The 19990-nt window shown below is 42.1% G+C and overlaps 1 protein-coding gene across 1 annotated transcript in view; it reads left to right on the forward strand.

The window, feature by feature from the left end:
* Window positions 1-19990, forward strand: part of LOC128685386 (sodium-dependent noradrenaline transporter) — a 136072-nt gene that overhangs the window by 33716 nt on the left and 82366 nt on the right. The window contains exons 4-5 of the mRNA XM_053771901.2: window positions 12813-13020; window positions 16168-16299. Of these exons, the coding sequence (XP_053627876.2) occupies window positions 12813-13020; window positions 16168-16299 (340 nt within the window). The remainder of the gene's footprint in view (window positions 1-12812; window positions 13021-16167; window positions 16300-19990) is intronic.

The raw sequence follows: 19990 nt of genomic DNA on the forward strand, positions 1-19990 counted from the left end.
CCTAAAAATATTGGACTGGCTGATCGAACAGAATGTGAGTATAGATTAAACTTCCGCTAGTCACTGTTTACTTTTACTCTCTTCTCTAGAGGGTCTAACTTTAATACAGTTCTTCTTAGTGTTAACAACGGCTTCTGTCTTGTCGTCTAGCTGTTTGTTTTGCTCCCGTTGTTTTCCACTACCAGGTGGCGGTGAATCACTTCCTCCCACGCCTTTTCTTAATTTTATATATTATTATGCAATATACAAAGGATAAGAAACACTGACGTCAACGCCGAAAAAAAACCACTGTAAGGGAGCTTCAGTGAACACGTCGCAGACTTCAGTTCATCCAAGACAGTACAAAATGCTTTTAGTTTATCACTGACTTTCCAAACATTAATGACACCAGGTCTCAAGCCAGAAGCTGAAAGCAGACATAGTATGACTGGCACTATCTTTGTGAGTTGCTTGGAGACACGTCAAGCAGTAGGGTTACACCTATTGTTAGACAATACACGGAAGGTTGAGAGGGATGAAAGTGACAAATACTGTAGCTACACTGAATATACTAGTTATAAATATGACCATAATTTTTAAAGGAGTGGACCAGTAAGCCAGCGGGAAGGCCTCGGTCAGATGACCAAAAGCTCCAACGGCGGGTTATCATACCTGCGTCAGGAAACACTTGTTCTGTTTCCTGACGAACGTTACCTAGTCTACACTGGCTATACAGTCGCACCCTGTAGGACAACAAAACAACTCTTACATTATTATGTCTGTTGAAGCCTAGATGTGTTCCATTATTATAGCTGTTGAAGCCTTGATGTATTCCATTACTATGTCTGTTGAAGCCTAGATGTGTTAGTAAGTAAGTAAGTTTATTCAGGTATACACAAATGCAGTTACATAGATTATCATACATAGCAGCACTTGTGTAGAGAACCTGGAATAACCCAAAAAAGCCAGACAGAGTGACTTATTTCCATTGGGGTCCTTTTACCTTATTATTATAATATAAAGGTTATAATATTTTCTTATTATTCTATAATGACGATAACATCATACTAAAAAGACTATCTACTACACGAGAGTCATTAACACTATCTACTATTTGTATCTGCCACTTGTCAGCGTGTCAGCGTGCCTCGTTGTGCTCCGGGTTTTTCGTGTTTTCACGGTCGCTCTTACGTGCTAGAACTTTAATTTGTGTCATCAATCCTATACGATACATCCCTCTAGCGCCTGGAACAAATCTTGGGCGGAAAACATTATATACTGAGTCAAAAAAGGAGAATTAGTGTGCACTAGCAGAGTTTACTGCCAGAGGGGAATCATAGGCCTGTCCCGTGTGGAAAAAAAAATAATAATTGAACTTTTCATGTCAGAGGAAAGAAAGTCTCCCTGATAACATTGAGTATACATAGTGTATAGTGTATACTACAGTGGCTCCCTAGTATATTGATGATAAAGGCTAAAGTGTCATTTGAAAACAGGTGAATTTGTAAATGAAGTGATAAGCCTATAGAGGCAGGTGCCAGAAGTCGCCAGAACTTACCACAGGTCAGCTGTTTTTTAATAATCTTCCTGGCTTGCCAGTGTACTCGCATATAATCTAGTGATACCAGTGATTAGCAGAATACAGTGTTGTAGTAGCAACTAACCAGTATTATAATGGTACTTAGTGGAGTGGAGTGACTTTCATTAGTTTCTTTTTCTTGAAATACGAGACGTTACTGTGAATTTCATATAACCTGTAGTTACCAGCAGTCGAAATATACACAACGAGAAGCAATTATTACTACAGAAAAAGCGTCCTTCCTCCAAAATTTGCACCAGTCAACTATAGTGATAATATAGCATTTATTGTGGTGGAGACGGAAAAAAGAAAAAAAAAAAAAAGAGAAAAGCCAGATACAGCGATTGATAAACAAGGAGGTGACCGTTCGTCATTGTAGGAGCTGCCAGATATCACCGGCTCTTCAACACGCAAGTTATACTTTTGTATCAGTCAAATCACATATTACTCGGGTAGATAATTTCCAGTAGATCCTTCATGTGTTAGCTCAAATCACCGACCAGTATGTTTTAAAATAAGTGACCCACTGATCAGAGCAGATCGTCTGGCCCGAACCCTTGCCTGGTCCGAACCCTTGACTGGTCCGAACCCGGGACTGGTTTCAAACAGTTTCGTTGGACAATAAAGCAGACTGTAAACGGATGGGGTTGTAGGCGCCCTATAAACACAAACATTAAAAATCAGGAACGTGACGGTAAGCTGTCCAATATACAAAAAGAGTTAGAAACAGAAATACAAATAGCTAGAGCTTCATTTAAGGTTATTAATAGAATTTTCAAGAGGTTGCTAGTAGAATTGCAGTAAATCAACCATTCAAATCATTATGAAGCCCTGTGTAGTCTGTGGTCAGTCAAACAAACGGGCTTCCACATGGATAAATTGTCATTTTTGTGGAAATTGGTGTCACGCCCCTTGTGCAGATATCCCAGAACTAGCTACAAGCAGTATTAAAACAGAGAAGTGTTTTTGGGTATGCTCAAATGAGGAAAAACTGTGGACTAAAATCACAAGGGTATTAAAAGAGGACAACATCAAAGCTGCTTTCATAGAAAACCTGGAAGCTTTCTACAACAGATGGGAACATAAAATGTCTGGGCTGAATGGTACTGCCCTTGATACTGGCCATGTAGTCATAAACTGTAAGGCTGGAGGTGATGTCCTGGTAGTCAGTAAATGTGGGGCTGATAGTGCTGTCCTGGGAGACAGTAATGGTGAAGCTGGAGGTGCTGTCCTGGGAGACAGTAATGGTGAAGCTGGAGGTGCTGTCCTGGGAGACAGTAATGGTGAAGCTGGAGGTGCTGTCCTGGGAGACAGTAATGGTGAAGCTGGAGGTGCTGTCCTGGGAGACAGAAATGGTGAAGCTGGAGATACTGTCCTGGGAGACAGAAATGGTGAAGCTGGAGGTGCTGTCCTGGGAGACAGAAATGGTGAAGCTGGAGATACTGTCCTGGGAGACAGTAATGGTGAAGCTGGAGGTGCTGTCCTGGGAGACAGAAATGGTGAAGCTGGAGATACTGTCCTGGGAGACAGAAATGGTGAAGCTGGAGATATTGTCCAGGGAGTCGGGAATTATACGCAGGAAGGAATACATATAAATGACCTCATAGGGGACAGGAGCCATAGTAGGGAAACAAGTGTAGTCAAAGATAAGATAAAACCAATATTGCAAACTAGAAATACCGCAGGAAATAGCAAACAAGAGGACTCCAATAGCAATAGTGAGGAAAAATTACCAAAAACAACTGGTGGGAGCTCCATTGTTGGTGCTAGGGAGGATAGAAGTAAGACAGGGAAACATGCACCAACAGGGAATACAGTCACAGAAACCCAAGGCAAGCGGAAACCAAGACTGTGCACATACTATGCACTTGGTATCTGCTGGCATGGGAAATCTGGAAAAACAGATGGGACATGCAACTATGACCACCCTAGAAAATGCCATGCCCATATGAAAACAGGAAAATGCAAACTCCCTTCCTGTAAGCTTTTTCACCCTGAAATGTGTACCTCTTCAGTACAGGAAAGACTGTGCTATAACTTAAATTGCCAGGCATACCATCTAAAGGGGACAAAAAGATACAAAACATCCAGGCCAGGGGAAAACCTGGGTAGCCACAGCCACTCAAGAGGGAGAGGTTTTTTAGTGCCAGGAAGGAAAAAAAACTGGCAGGAAATGGCAGAAATCGTACACCAAATCCAGTCATTCCTGGAGTGGAACCACAGTCGATGGCCTCCACTCCAAACCAACAGATACAGATACTAATGCCGAAAAAAAAATCCCCCCCCAGTACCAACAATACCACCAGTCCGATAACATTCTTCTTTGCAAATATACAGGGTCTAAAGCCAGCTACAAACAACAAAATACCTTTCATCCGTGGACTGCTTGCAGAGGCAAAGGCAATGTTCGCGGCTTTCACTGAGACCCACATAAAGGATCACTTGGACAACGAAGTATGGATCCCAGGTTACAACCTATACAGATGTGACAGAGTGAACAGGCAAAAGGGGGGGGTTGGCCTGTACATTGCAGAGTCACTTGTTTGCACAGAACTGCTTAATGCCTCAAATGACGTAGTGGAAGTTTTAGCAGTAAAGGTCGAGAACCAAAACCTAGTCATTGTGGTAGTCTACAAGCCTCCGGATGCAACATCCCAGCAATTCCAGGAACAGCTGTTAAAAATTGACCACTGTCTGGAAAATCTTCCAGCTCCTGCACCCAACATCTTGCTCCTGGGGGATTTCAACTTAAGGCACCTAAAATGGAGGAATATAGCAAATAATATTGTTGCAGAAAAAACACCAGGAGGCAGCTCTGATGAAAACTCACACTCACACGAGCTTTTAAATCTCTGCACAAAATTCAATTTAAACCAGCAAATAATAGAGCCTACAAGACTGGAGAATACACTAGACCTCATCTTCACTAACAATGATGATCTGATAAGAAATGTCACCATATCAAAAACAATATACTCAGATCACAACATAATTGAGGTTCAGACATGTATGCATGGAGCCCCAGACCGACAAAATGAGACTAGTCATGAGGGAGCATTCACCAAATTCAACTTCAATAACAAAAACATAAAGTGGGACCAAGTAAACCAAGTCCTAACCGATATAAGCTGGGAAGATATACTAAGCAACACAGACCCAAACTTATGCCTAGAACAGATTAACTCGGTGGCACTCGATGTATGCACAAGGCTTATTCCTCTAAGAAAAAGGAGGAGTAGATGTAAAATAGAAAGAGACAGGCGCTCCCTTTACAGGCGACGGAAAAGAATAACAGAGCGGCTAAAAGAGGTCAATATATCTGAAATGCGCAGGGAGACACTGGTCAGAGAAATAGCAAGCATCGAACTTAAGCTAAAAGAATCCTTTAGGAGTCAGGAATCGCGGGAAGAACTAAAAGCCATAAATGAAATCGAAAGAAACCCAAAGTATTTCTTCTCCTATGCCAAATCAAAATCGAGAACAACGTCCAGTATTGGGCCCCTACTTAAACAAGATGGGTCCTACACAGATGACAGCAAGGAAATGAGTGAGCTACTCAAGTCCCAATATGACTCAGTTTTTAGCAAGCCGCTAACCAGACTGAGAGTCGAAGACCAAAATGAATTTTTTATGAGAGAGCCACAAAATTTGACTAACACAAGCCTATCCGATGTTATCCTGACGCCAAATGACTTCGAACAGGCGATAAATGACATGCCCATGCACTCTGCCCCAGGGCCAGACTCATGGAACTCTGTGTTCATCAAGAACTGCAAGAAGCCCCTATCACGAGCCTTTTCCATCCTATGGAGAGGGAGCATGGACACGGGGGTCGTCCCTCAGTTACTAAAAACAACAGACATAGCCCCACTCCACAAAGGGGGCAGTAAAGCAACAGCAAAGAACTACAGACCAATAGCACTAACATCCCATATCATAAAAATCTTTGAAAGGGTCCTAAGAAGCAAGATCACCACCCATCTAGAAACCCATCAGTTACACAACCCAGGGCAACATGGGTTTAGAACAGGTCGCTCCTGTCTGTCTCAACTACTGGATCACTACGACAAGGTCCTAAATGCACTAGAAGACAAAAAGAATGCAGATGTAATATATACAGACTTTGCAAAAGCCTTCGACAAGTGTGACCATGGCGTAATAGCGCACAAAATGCGCGCTAAAGGAATAACAGGAAAAGTCGGTCGATGGATCTATAATTTCCTCACTAACAGAACACAGAGAGTAGTCGTCAACAGAGTAAAGTCCGAGGCAGCTACGGTGAAAAGCTCTGTCCCACAAGGCACAGTACTAGCTCCCATCTTGTTCCTCATCCTCATATCCGACATAGACAAGGATGTCAGCCACAGCACCGTGTCTTCCTTTGCAGATGACACCCGAATCTGCATGACAGTGTCTTCCATTGCAGACACTGCAAGGCTCCAGGCGGACATCAACCAAATCTTTCAGTGGGCTGCAGAAAACAATATGAAGTTCAACGATGAGAAATTTCAATTACTCAGATATGGTAAACATGAGGAAATTAAATCTTCATCAGAGTACAAAACAAATTCTGGCCACAAAATAGAGCGAAACACCAACGTCAAAGACCTAGGAGTGATTATGTCGGAGGATCTCACCTTCAAGGACCATAACTTTGTATCAATCGCATCTGCTAGAAAAATGACAGGATGGATAATGAGAACCTTCAAAACTAGGGAGGCCAAGCCCATGATGACACTCTTCAGGTCACTTGTTCTATCTAGGCTGGAATATTGCTGCACTCTAACAGCACCTTTCAAGGCAGGTGAAATTGCCGACCTAGAAAATGTACAGAGAACTTTCACGGCGCGCATAACGGAGATAAAACACCTCAATTACTGGGAGCGCTTGAGGTTTCTAAACCTGTATTCCCTGGAACGCAGGAGGGAGAGATACATGATTATATACACCTGGAAAATCCTAGAGGGACTAGTACCAAACTTGCACACGAAAATCACTCACTACGAAAGCAAAAGACTTGGCAGACGATGCACCATCCCCCCAATGAAAAGCAGGGGTGTCACTAGCACGTTAAGAGACCATACAATAAGTGTCAGGGGCCCGAGACTGTTCAACTGCCTCCCAGCACACATAAGGGGGATTACCAACAGACCCCTGGCAGTCTTCAAGCTGGCACTGGACAAGCACCTAAAGACAGTTCCTGATCAGCCGGGCTGTGGCTCGTACGTTGGTTTGCGTGCAGCCAGCAGCAACAGCCTGGTTGATCAGGCGCTGATCCACCAGGAGGCCTGGTCACAGACCGGGCCGCGGGGGCGTTGACCCCCGAAACTCTCTCCAGGTAAACTCCAGGTAAACTACACGAGGGTCATTAAGACTATCTACAATACGAGGGTCATTACTAGGAATAAGGTAAAATTTACACGTATGTTAGCTAAAAAATAGAAAATCATTCCCCTCCCTTTCTATAGCTACATTCATCAGACACCTTTTGGCACTCTTCTTGAACTGGTTCATGCCATGACTGGCTTTGACATGTGCGGGCAGTCTGTTCCATTTCTTTATTGCTGTGCAATAAAGAGTGTTTGAAGCCTGGCCAATGACTGTGGGTACTATAAAGTTGTGCTCTCTCCCCCTAGTACTATGATTGTTTTGGTTCCCAACCTTGACAAAATTGACAGCAAGATATTCTGGGCACTGTTTGTGAGCAATTTTATAAACATGATTTAGCTTCAGTTGTTTTACTCTGTCTTCAACATTCAGCATATCCAACTGCTGTAATTCATCTTGGCCTACATGCTCTCTTGGTCCCAGCCCCAGAATGAATCTTACGATTTTGTTCTAGGTGATTTGCAGTCTACCTTTCAGTTTTTTTTTGTCAATGCAGAGTACCATGAAGAGCAAGCGTAATCCATATGGCATTGTATAAGGGCTAGACATAGGGTTCTGCGAGCCTCAGTAGGTTGACACTGTGCTTGTCTATACGGGAACTTCAGTCTGGCATTCGCTTTCTTTACTACACTGTTCCCTATCAATTCTCCTGACATGCATGGGTCAAAGGGGATTCCCAGATATTTTACTGATGAAACCAAAAGTGATGGGCTCCCCATTACACTGGATATTAAAATTATTTACCCTTCTCAGTTTATGTGCCAAAGAGAATGGCTTCAGTTTTCACGAGGTGTAATGATAGTTTGTTGTCTACTAACCATTTGCTGCAGGACTCCAGTTCCAGTGTTAAAACATTAGCTATATCTCGTGGGTCTTTACCTGACACTAACAGAGCACTGTCATCTGCATACAGTAGGAGTTTGCACTTGACACTGATAGGCATGTCATTGACATAACATAAGAATAATAAGGGACCCAGAATACTACTTTGTGGAACTCCACATGCTATCGGCAGGGGCTCTGATTCCGTTTTGTTGATTTTGACTATTTGTCTCCTGTTGCTAAGGTAGGACTTAAGGGGGCTGTAGGGCAATTTGCCGCGCGCGCTCACCGAAAAATCGAAAAAATATGGATATTGAGTTATATATACTGAAAAAAAGCTCAACTCTTTGGCAACACAATGGTACCAGAATGAATGTTCTACGACGTTTCTACAAGAAATTATAGTCATTTATATCAGGTATGGTGACGGCGATGTTGGTACCGAGTCTGCTCACGGCCTATATATTTTTTGGAGTTATTTTCTTGTTTTTTATCGCCTTTTCTTGCATTATTCTTTCTAATATAATAACTGACTATTTGGCATCATAAAATAGTAGGCGGGACTTATCCCGAGACTTAGTGACTGCCGGGAACCAGATGGGAACGCTCGGCAGTGTTCCACCGCTCCAGGTGCCAGCCAGGAATCACCCATTATTACGCTTATATCAGCTTATATATCAACTTTACGGCTTATTTGTCTATCAGAATTGATCTAATATGATATAATAAACACTCTAAATAACATACAAACATGTTATATACTCTAGGCTGAATAAAATAGGCCATAATATGACGAAAGATTATCGGGAATATTTCGATAAATATTGAGCTACTCCTCTCCATGTCCCATTCTTTAGTCTCCATCAGATTAATTAGGGAGGTATCGGTTGAGCAAGATCTTCTAAAGCCCGATTGATAGCTATGGAGAATGTTGTTGTCATTAAGGTACTTAACTACTTGAGAGTACACCGCCCTCTCTAGAATTTTGGATATTATACTGAGTATACTAACAGGCCTATAGTTGCTTACATCAGACCTACTATTTTTCTTGAAGATAGGAGTAACTCTGGCCTCCTTGAACCCCTCCGGTACGGTATTAGTGGTGATTGACAGATTTATTATGTGAGCAATAAGAATTGACAGTTCAGAAGCACCATCTTTTAGGAACTTAGACGGGATGTTATCCGGGCCTGTGCTCTTAGTTGGGTTTAACCTGCTTAGTTCTTTTTGAATAAAGTCATGAGATACACTTACTAGTTGACAACTGTTTGGGGTTACCCCTTTATTGGTATAGTATGTTTGAAACTTATCAGAGTCTGTGTTAAAGGTATTTGATGCAGCTGGTAGTTTACTTACTAATATTGATGCAACAGATGTGTAGTAGGAATTAAAACAATTTGCCACCTTAGATGTATCGTGGCATACCTCGTTATCAATAGTGAGTACTATGTTAGACCTATCTACTGGCTTATGGCTATACCCCAACTGTTTTAGTTGTTGCCAGAGCTTTCTGGGGTTATGCTTATACTCTTCAATTTTTGAGCAATAGTGCTTTGCCTTTGCTCCTTTTATAAGTCTCTGCACTCTGTTCTTCACCCATTGGAATTCATTTAGTGCTGCAATATCCTGTCTGTTTGCTTTAAATCTTTTTAGCAGCTGGTCTCTGAATTTCATATTATCTAATATCTCAGTAGTCATCCAGGGTTCAGTTCTTCGTTTAATCCTAACCTCTTTAACTGGTGCAATATTATCAAGGATAACGGTGAACATTGTTTTGAATTTTTCCCAGGCATCGTTTACGTCCGTGCAACTTGTTATCACTGTCCAGTCACAATTGTGTAGCCTATTTACCAGTGTTTCTTTACTGTAGTTTCTAGTTGACCTCATTTTTATTGTCCTGTGTAGGCCTATCCTATCCCTAGTGATTGTCCTGGTGCAGTAAATGATGAAATGATCACTAAGACCTGTGGTAATGATGCCTGACTGACTAATGTTCTCAGCGCGGTTAATAAGTATGTGGACAGTTAGGGTGGCTGAGAACTGTGTGATCCGGGTTGGTGTATTAATTAGTTGAGTGTAACTATTTAAACCTAGAATTTGCTTATACCTTTTGCATAGCCCGTTATTTTGCTGCTGAAAACAGATATTGAAGTCGCCCAGTATTATTGTCTCACAATTGTTTTCAACTCCGGACAAGACTCTGGAAAAGTCTCCTAAGAACTGGTCCTGGGTTGGAGGGCGGTAACTAGTTCCTACTAAGATGGGTTTGGTCTTGGGAAGCAGCACTTCAAACCATAGAATCTCCAGTTTATTGTTATTTAAATCAGGTCTTGGGTTGTAAGCTAAGTCATTTCTAATGCAGGCACATACTCCACCACCCTTTCTGTTCCTATCTAAGCGTTTTATATTGTAACCTTCTATTTTGACCTCGTCGTCAGTCACCGTATTATCCAACCAAGATTCAGAGATGGTTATAACTGCCGCCCTAATTTTGTTAGCTAGAATCCTAATCTCTGCCAATTAAGGAAGAAGTGATCTTTCGTTGACATGAATAAAGTGAAGGCCTGTTTTCATAAAACAATTATAATCATCAGTATATGGCAATGGGTCATATGTATTAAAATTAGGAAAATCAATGTCATTGCTAAAGGGTAACTGTGCCAAAGTGCATTTGTTAAACACAAGGTGAATTCTGGCACCGTTACTATAATTGTACATACATCCATCATGCACCCACCCCTTACACATTTTACATAAGGTGCCTTTTCTGTTTTTCATGCGTACTTTAGTACAGTGTATGCACCTGTTTGGTAGTGTTTGAGATAATAATGGCTGTATTGTGTCACATTGACCTATGTATGCATTACATATGGAGTTAAGGGTATCATTCCTAGCTACTAGACCTTCATTATTACCGTCATTTATCTGTCTGTTTTGCCTCTGCACAGTAGTTTGAGGTCCTGGATTGATTTGGATATTACCACTTTAGAGCGCTACAATAAGAGCTGTGTGCCACTGTTTTTGTTTGGGTATGCGGTGGTGCCATACCTTGCGGCGATAGTGACATATACTTTTCTGGTAGGATGGCAACTGTTGGGCTTTTACTGTCCAGGGCGCTATTACTCCATTCACCTTTTCCAGCCCCCATGACTGATTTCTTTCTTCATGGAATTGAAGGAGAAAGATAAATATAATTATGGCAGCCTGTACCCCCCCTAATGCCTGCCATTTTCACTCTTCGCTCTTTTACTCATATACAATAATATTATTTCTCTTTTCCAGCTACCTAGTACATTAGTATCTGTTTTAGCAATCACCACTGAATTACTAGTAAATTTTCTTCTTCAAACCCCTTTTCACTGCTCACGTTTCCCTTAACTTCACAAACCCCTTTCAGTTAACCCCTTATTACACACTCCCCTTCCCGCCTCACTTCACTGTCTGGTTTCACCTATTAACTTCTAACTCCTTTCCATTCTGGTAGACCAGAAAGATTTAATCAATGGTTTTATCCTTCCAAATCCCCCTCAATTCCATTTATCGGGGGTTGTGTCGTGTTGTTGACTGCCTGACCTGGTCTGCTGACTCAGCCATTTTTAAAACACTGAGGGCAGTAAACGCCACCTACAACCTGACTTTCCTTGAGTTTATAGATATATTTGGCGTTTTCTGCTTTTCTCTCACTGTACACTGGTCAGCTGAATATAGGTCAGCTACTAAAACATTAACCTTGACTGTTTAACTATTCACTTCTTTCCCAGGACTGGCACTGAGGGATAACCGACCTATAACCTTGGAGTTTTGTATTGTTGATTTGATGATGTCTCCTGTGTTTCCCTCTCGTTAACACTGGTACAGGTGATATGATGGTGGTACAGATATGATGCTACTGTCAGTACAGATGAACGTCAGTAAAGATGAGAATTTCACTTTGTAGTTGTACATCTGGCAGTAGCTGGTGTTTGGATGCCGGTCAGCCATGTTTAAATGCTGAATTTTTTTCCTCGTTTGGCACTGATCGAAAAAAAAGTCCAACAGACCTGTCATTTCCTTGGAGTTTTGTTGATCAGGTTTTCTGCCATGTTGTCTTCCCGTTGAACACTGGTGCAGTTGATATGGAGGTCAGTGTGGCACGGTGGCCTGGTGGCTAAAGCTCCCGCTTCACACACGGAGGGCCCGGGTTCGATTCCCGGCGGGTGGAAACATTTCGACACGTTTCCTTACACCTGTTGTCCTGTTCACCTAGCAGCAAATAGGTACCTGGGTGTTAGTCGACTGGTGTGGGTACCCCAATGGAAATAAGTTAGACAGTCCTCGATGACGCACTGACTTTCTTGGGTTATCCTGGGTGGCTAACCCTCCGGGGTTAAAAATCCGAACGAAATCTTATCTTATCTTATTTCAAAGTAGTGGAAAACGTCTCATGTGTGGTTCACGTCTGGCAGCAGGTCTGGTACTTGAATGCCGGTCCCTCTTTTGTCATATTTAGTCCATTTCGTTGTCGTCACCGTCAGTTTTCAAGTCACTATAGGTTCCTTGCATGTTGTTGCAGCAGTACTTGCAATTTGGCCATCACTGGAGCTCGGATAGGCCCAGGGGACGGCAAGATATAGGAGCAGCCTTGTTGCTGCTTGCTGTGGCTGCAGCCGCAGACTAGCTGCCTAGATGTGTTACATAATTATGTCTGTTGAAGCCTAGATGTGTTACATAATTATGTCTGTTGAAGCCTAGATGTGTTACATAATTATGTCTGTTGAAGCCTAGATGTGTTACATAATTATGTCTGTTGAAGCCTAGATGTGTTACATAATTATGTCTGTTGAAGCCTAGATGTGTTACATAATTATGTCTGTTGAAGCCTAGATGTGTTACATAATTATGTCTGTTGAAGCCTAGATGTGTTACATAATTATGTCTGTTGAAGCCTAGATGTGTTACATAATTATGTCTGTTGAAGCCTAGATGTGTTACATAATTATGTCTGTTGAAGCCTAGATGTGTTACATAATTATGTCTGTTGAAGCCTAGATGTGTTATGTTGCAGGCTCACCACAGCCCAGCCGTGGGGAACGTCCGTGTTGAAGACGACATAGAGTCTGTGACAGTCTCAGCCAGGAACCAGATAGAGGAGGATGAACCAGTGTTTGCCTTCGGTGCCACCAACCTGCTGCAGCACCTCTGCCTAGCACTGGCCTCTCCTGCTCTCGTCAGACTCCCCGCCCTCGCTTATAAATGGAGCAGTGACGAAGGATGTAAGTTGACAATTTAAAAATTTTTTTTTCATGTATCTGTGGAATTCGAACTCTTATTAGAACTGTGATTAGAACTATAATTTCAAACTCTTACACTAGGATGCGAACTGAGCAGACCTGAGGTGGACTATCATTAAAATTCAACAAACAAAGATTTAGAGTTTGCCACCGAAGTGGCTAGTTTATTGTGCGCCCCATATCCATCCTGTGGACGGTAGCGCATTGCATATGGATGCACAAAAGGCCTAGGAACTAGGCCCCAAAGGGTTAACAGGAGTATATATGGATTTATATCTACATATCTACAGTTCACTTATCTGTTACTTATTGTATGGTCTCTTAACGTGCTAGTGACACCCCTGCTTTTCATTGGGGGGATGGTGCATCGTCTGCCAAGTCTTTTGCTTTCGTAGTGAGTGATTTTCGTGTGCAAGTTCGGTACTAGTCCCTCTAGGATTTTCCAGGTGTATATAATCATGTATCTCTCCCTCCTGCGTTCCAGGGAATACAGGTTTAGAAACCTCAAGCGCTCCCAGTAATTGAGGTGTTTTATCTCCGTTATGCGCGCCGTGAAAGTTCTCTGTACATTTTCTAGGTCGGCAATTTCACCTGCCTTGAAAGGTGCTGTTAGAGTGCAGCAATATTCCAGCCTAGATAGAACAAGTGACCTGAAGAGTGTCATCATGGGCTTGGCCTCCCTAGTTTTGAAGGTTCTCATTATCCATCCTGTCATTTTTCTAGCAGATGCGATTGATACAATGTTATGGTCCTTGAAGGTGAGATCCTCCGACATAATCACTCCCAGGTCTTTGACGTTGGTGTTTCGCTCTATTTCGTGGCCAGAATTTGTTTTGTACTCTGAAGCAAATTTAGGTAATTTGTTTAGTATATCTGGTATCTTATTTTCATTAACTTCATATTGTCTAGCTCTGTAGTCCACTGAAAGATTTGGTTGATGTCCGCCTGGAGCCTTGCAGTGTCTGCAATGGAAGACACTGTCATGCAGATTCGGGTGTCATCTGCAAAGGAAGACACGGTGCTGTGGCTGACATCCTTGTCTATGTCGGATATGAGGATGAGGAACAAGATGGGAGCTAGTACTGTGCCTTGTGGAACAGAGCTTTTCACCGTAGCTGCCTCGGACTTTACTCTGTTGACGACTACTCTCTGTGTTCTGTTAGTGAGGAAATTATAGATCCATCGACCGACTTTTCCTGTTATTCCTTTAGCGCGCATTTTGTGCGCTATTACGCCATGGTCACACTTGTCGAAGGCTTTTGCAAAGTCTGTATATATTACATCTGCATTCTTTTTGTCTTCTAGTGCATTTAGGACCTTGTCGTAGTGATCCAGTAGTTGAGACAGACAGGAGCGACCTGTTCTAAACCCATGTTGCCCTGGGTTGTGTAACTGATGGGTTTCTAGATGGGTGGTGATCTTGCTTCTTAGGACCCTTTCAAAGATTTTTATGATATGGGATGTTAGTGCTATTGGTCTGTAGTTCTTTGCTGTTGCTTTACTGCCCCCTTTGTGGAGTGGGGCTATGTCTGTTGTTTTTAGTAACTGAGGGACGACCCCCGTGTCCATGCTCCCTCTCCATAGGATGGAAAAGGCTCGTGATAGGGGCTTCTTGCAGTTCTTGGTGAACACAGAGTTCCATGAGTCTGGCCCTGGGGCAGAGTGCATGGGCATGTCATTTATCGCCTGTTCGAAGTCATTTGGCGTCAGGATAACATCGGATAGGCTTGTGTTAATCAAATTTTGTGGCTCTCTCATAAAAAATTCATTTTGATCTTCGACTCTCAGTCTGGTTAGCGGCTTGCTAAAAACTGAGTCATATTGGGACTTGAGTAGCTCACTCATTTCCTTGCTGTCATCTGTGTAGGACCCATCTTGTTTAAGTAGGGGCCCAATACTGGGCGTTGCTTATCAGATCAATAAGTGGACAATTAAGCACATAGTGTTCAAGACGGTGACCATATGTCTGATCACATAATTTACATTTAGTTTGATCATCATCTGTGTGTCTCCCAAACTGCCAGAAGTACTTGTAACCAAGCCTAAGCCTGGCCACTACAACATCAGTCAGTCTGTTCACATTGCAAGTTGCTCCATAAACATACTTATCTACGTTCATGTTATCATAGTGGGTTATAGATCAACTCAGGCTTCTAACTGCATTCCTATAACAATCATTTTCATTATTTACTTCTCTCCTAATATTATTCCTAATGCTAGACACAGATATACCAAAGTTATATTCTACATTCTCCTTCTGGGTACTTTTCTTGGCTAACATATCAACTTTATCATGAAGGAGTAATCCAATGTGTGATGGGATCCATAGCAACTGTACAGTAATTCCTTTGTCCCGGATTTTTTAGTATCTATACCTGGCTTCTCTAATGAGCATGTTGTTGGAGTCATTATATGAGTTAAGAGCCTTCAGTGATGACATAGAATCAGTAATGATGATAGTCAAGCTCAGCGCCATTAGGATTGCAAACAATTCAGTTTACAGTGTAGACGCCCAGTTGTTAATTCTTATGCTTAACGCAACAAATTTATTATCGTTCTTAACTAGGGAGGTGGCAACAAGAGCAGATGCAGCCCTGCCAGAAGACTCCTGTTTAGATCAATCAGTGTATATAACTTGTGATAACTTATTACTACCAGCTAGGCGAGAAATTTCTTCTTGAGCAGTTGCTTTAACAAGTGATTTAAGGAAGGGATTACTAGCAATGAGCTTCTTGGGAGGGACTTGCAGGTATGTGATATTAAATGAACACATCTTCCATGGAGGGGTGAAATGCTCTTGTTGCCTACAGTGATACAGTTCACGCAGGTTATAAAACTTAATGCAATTCCACGTTTTCACAATCCATTTAGATCTGTGTGTATTTACTTCGAGACACTTAGTAAGATTCATTGTGACAGTGTCTGGTTCATTTCTTAATATTCTAATACCGAGTACAGTGTTAATCTCAACAATCCTATCACTGATACTAGAAATACCAAGCTCCTTCCTCATATTAAGAACGAAGTTTTATATTCATGACTGTAATGCTAATTTTGTATTACGGTATCTTAGTTTGTAGCTAATAAGTTGACTTTGTGATGATTTGCATATGTTGTGAACACCTGCAGCTGGATTCTTCACTGCATACGCTGTATTGATGATCGTATTGGGCGTCCCTTTGTGTTTCCTGGAGCAGACCTTGGCTCAGTTCTCCTCACTCGGTGTCATCACGATCTTCAGGTGCCTCCCGCTCTTCACAGGTCAGTCTCTCTCCTCCTCCTAGGTCACTACTGCCTTATTATTATCTGCTCAGCTACCGGTCAAGATGATCTTCCTCGCGTTCTCTCGTGCTTCACTTAGTGTCTTTGTGGGAGTTCTACATCGGCGCTGTATACTCAATGATGGGTAACAAGTGGTTAGAGCGAGTTACATATTGGGAACAAATATACATAAGAAAAACAAGGAGGGAGGGGGAGAATGTGGATTACGTTATATAGATCAGTATGCATACAGATGCACTCCAGATTTATTGTTGTAATAGCGTTTCAACATCTACGAATACATACTTGCAGGCACTAAATTCGTTGTTACACTAGCATGTCGACAGTCAGCCTGAACGTCACTAAACGAAAACCATCACTTGTTAATATTAAGTAATATCTAATGAATGTAGATTAACCAACGATAGTGTTGGGCAGGCTAACGTGGGTTACATTACGTTACTGCAACTAATTGTATCTTTGGGAGATTGAGTGCTCAGTTCTTGCGCCCCGCACCTGCACTCTGGTTAACTGGTGCATCTTACTGGATCCAGGGGCCCCTTTATACTGTTTTATAACTAATAGAGTGAGCTGGCTACCATTCCATTCCTACTTAATTTCAATTGCTCACCTTTCTCATACATTGACTTCTAGTTTCTTCTTATATCCCCTCATTCCATTTTCTTCCATATCAAGTTGTGATACCCATATTATCTGTGTGTATCTTAACACCATGTTTCCTCCGGGTCTCTGGTCTTCTAGTGATGTAAAATCTAACTCTCTTCATGTCTTTATAGTTATGAAGACAGAGTAAAACAACTGAAGCTAAATCATGTTTATAAAATTGCTCACAAACAGTGTCCAGAATATCTTGCTGTCAATTTTGTCAAGGTTGGGAACCAAAGCAATCATAGTACTAGGGGGAGAGAGCACAACTTTGTAGTACCCACAGTCATTGGCCAGGCTTCAAACACCTTTTATTGTACAGCAATAAAGGAATGGAACAGACTGCCCGCACATGTCAAAGCCAGTCATAGCATGAACCAGTTCAAGAGTGCCAAAAGGTGTCTGATGAATGTAGCTACAGAAAGGGAGGGGAATGATTTTCTATTTTTTATCTAACATACGTGTAAATTTTACCTTATTCCTAGTAATGACCCTCGTATTGTAGATAGTCTTAATGACCCTCGTGTAGTAGATAGTCTTAATGACTCTCGTGTAGTAGATAGTCTTTTTAGTATGATAATAAGATGTTATCTTCATTATAGAATAATAAGAAAATATTATAACCTTTATATTATAATAATAAGGTAAAAGGACCCCAATGGAAATAAGTCACTCTGTCTGACTTTTTTGGGTTATCCTAGGTTCTCTACACATATGCTGCTATGTATGATAATCTATGTAATTGTATTTGTGTATACCTGAATAAACTTACTTACTTACTTACTTACTTATGACAAAAGTCTTGTAGCAAACCTCTGAACTTCTCGAGTGAAACTGAGCACTCGAACACTGATCCTACACATGCAGTGTTTACCTAGAGTTTACCTGGAGAAGGTTTCGGGGCCGTCTCAGACCAGGCCTCATGGTGGATCAGGGTCTGATCAACCAGGCTGTTACCGCTGGCCGCATGAAGGCTGACATACGAACCACAGCCCGGTTGGTCAGGTACTGACTTTAGGTGCCTGTCCAGTGCCTTCTTGAACACTATTGGTAATCCCCCTTATGTATGCTGGGAGGCAATTAAAAAGTCTTGGGCCCCGGACACTTATTGTATTTTCCCTCAGTGTACCCGTAGCGCCCCTGCTTTTCATCGGGGGAATGTTGCATCTCCTGCCGAGTCTTTTGCTTTCATAGGGAGTGATTTTCGTGTGCAGGTTTAGTACCAATCCCTCCAGGACCTTCCAAGAGTATATTATCATGTATCTCTCTCGCCTGCATTCGAGGGAATACAGAACAAGGACCTTCAACCATTCCCAGCAGTTCAGGTGCCTTACCGTACTTATGTGTGCCGTGAAAGTTCTTTGTACACTCTTCAGGACTACAATGTCGCCAGCCTTGAAGGGGGCAGTTAGTGTACAGCAGTATTCCAGCCTAGAGACCACAAGCGCTTTGAAGAGAATCATCATGGGTTTAGTGTCCCCAGTTTTGAAGGTTCTCATTATCCATCCTATCATTTTCCTAGCAGATGAGATAGATACATTGTTGTGGTCTTTGAAGGCGAGATCCTCTGACATTGTCACTCCCAGGTCCTTCACATTACTTTTCTGCTCTATTGTATGGTTAGAATTTGTTGTATACCGTGACACATTTTTAATTTCTTCAAGTTTCTCATATCTGAGTAGTTGAAATTTCTCCTCGTTGAACTTCATATTGTTTTGAGTGGCCCATTCGAAGATTTGGTTGATGTCCGCTTGGAGTCTCGCGGTGTCTTCGATGCAGGTCTCTGCCATGGTAATCCGGGTGTCACCGACAAAGGAAGACACCAAGCTATGACTTACATCTCTTTGTCAGAAATGAGGATGAGGAATAGAATGGGAGCAAGTACTGTGCCTTGTGGAACAGAGCTTTTTACCGTGGCTGCCTGGGACTTTACTCTGTTTACTATTACTCTTTGTGTTCTATTTGTCAGGAAGTTGTAGATCCATCTACCAACTTTTCCCGTTATTCCTTTATCACGCATTTTGTGTGTTATTACACCATGGTCACACTTGCTGAAAACTTTTGCAAAGTCTGTGTACACTACATTTGTATTTTGTTTATCCTCTACAGCATCCAGGACCTTGTCATAGTGGTCCAGTAGCTGGGACAGGCAGGAGCGACCTGCTCTAAACCTATGTTGCCCTGGGTTGTGTAAACTGATGGGTTTAGAACAGGTCGCTCCTGTCTGTCTCAACTATTGGATCACTACGACAAGGTCCTAGATGCACTAGAAGACAAAAAGAATGCAGATGTAATATATACAGACTTTGCAAAAGCCTTCGACAAGTGTGACCATGGCGTAATAGCGCACAAAATGCGTGCTAAAGGAATAACAGGAAAAATCGGTCGATGGATCTATAATTTCCTCACTAACAGAACACAGAGAGTAGTCGTCAACAGAGTAAAGTCCGAGGCAGCTACGGTGAAAAGCTCTGTTCCACAAGGCACAGTACTTGCTCCCATCTTGTTCCTCATCCTCATATCTGACGTAGACAAGAATGTCAGCCACAGCACCGTGTCTTCCTTTGCAGATGACACCCGAATCTGTATGACAGTGTCTTCCATTGCAGACACTGCAAGGCTCCAGGCGGACATCAACCAAATCTTTTAGTGGGCTGCAGAAAACAATGTGAAGTTTAACGATGAGAAATTTCAATTACTCAGATATGGCAAACACGAGGAAATTAAATCTTCATCAGAGTACAAAACAAATTCTGGCCACAAAATAGAGCGAAACACCAACGTCAAAGACCTGGGAGTGATCATGTCGGAGGATCTCACCTTCAAGGACCATAACATTGTATCAATCGCATCTGCTAGAAAAATGACTGGATGGATAATGAGAACCTTCAAAACGAGGGATGCCAAGCCCATGATGACACTCTTCAGGTCACTTGTTCTATCTAAGCTGGAATATTGCTGCACACTAACAGCACCTTTCAAGGCAGGTGAAATTGCTGACCTAGAAAATGTACAGAGAACCTTC

This window comes from Cherax quadricarinatus, chromosome 8, assembly GCF_038502225.1.
Source record: "Cherax quadricarinatus isolate ZL_2023a chromosome 8, ASM3850222v1, whole genome shotgun sequence".
Classification (NCBI taxonomy): domain Eukaryota; kingdom Metazoa; phylum Arthropoda; class Malacostraca; order Decapoda; family Parastacidae; genus Cherax; species Cherax quadricarinatus.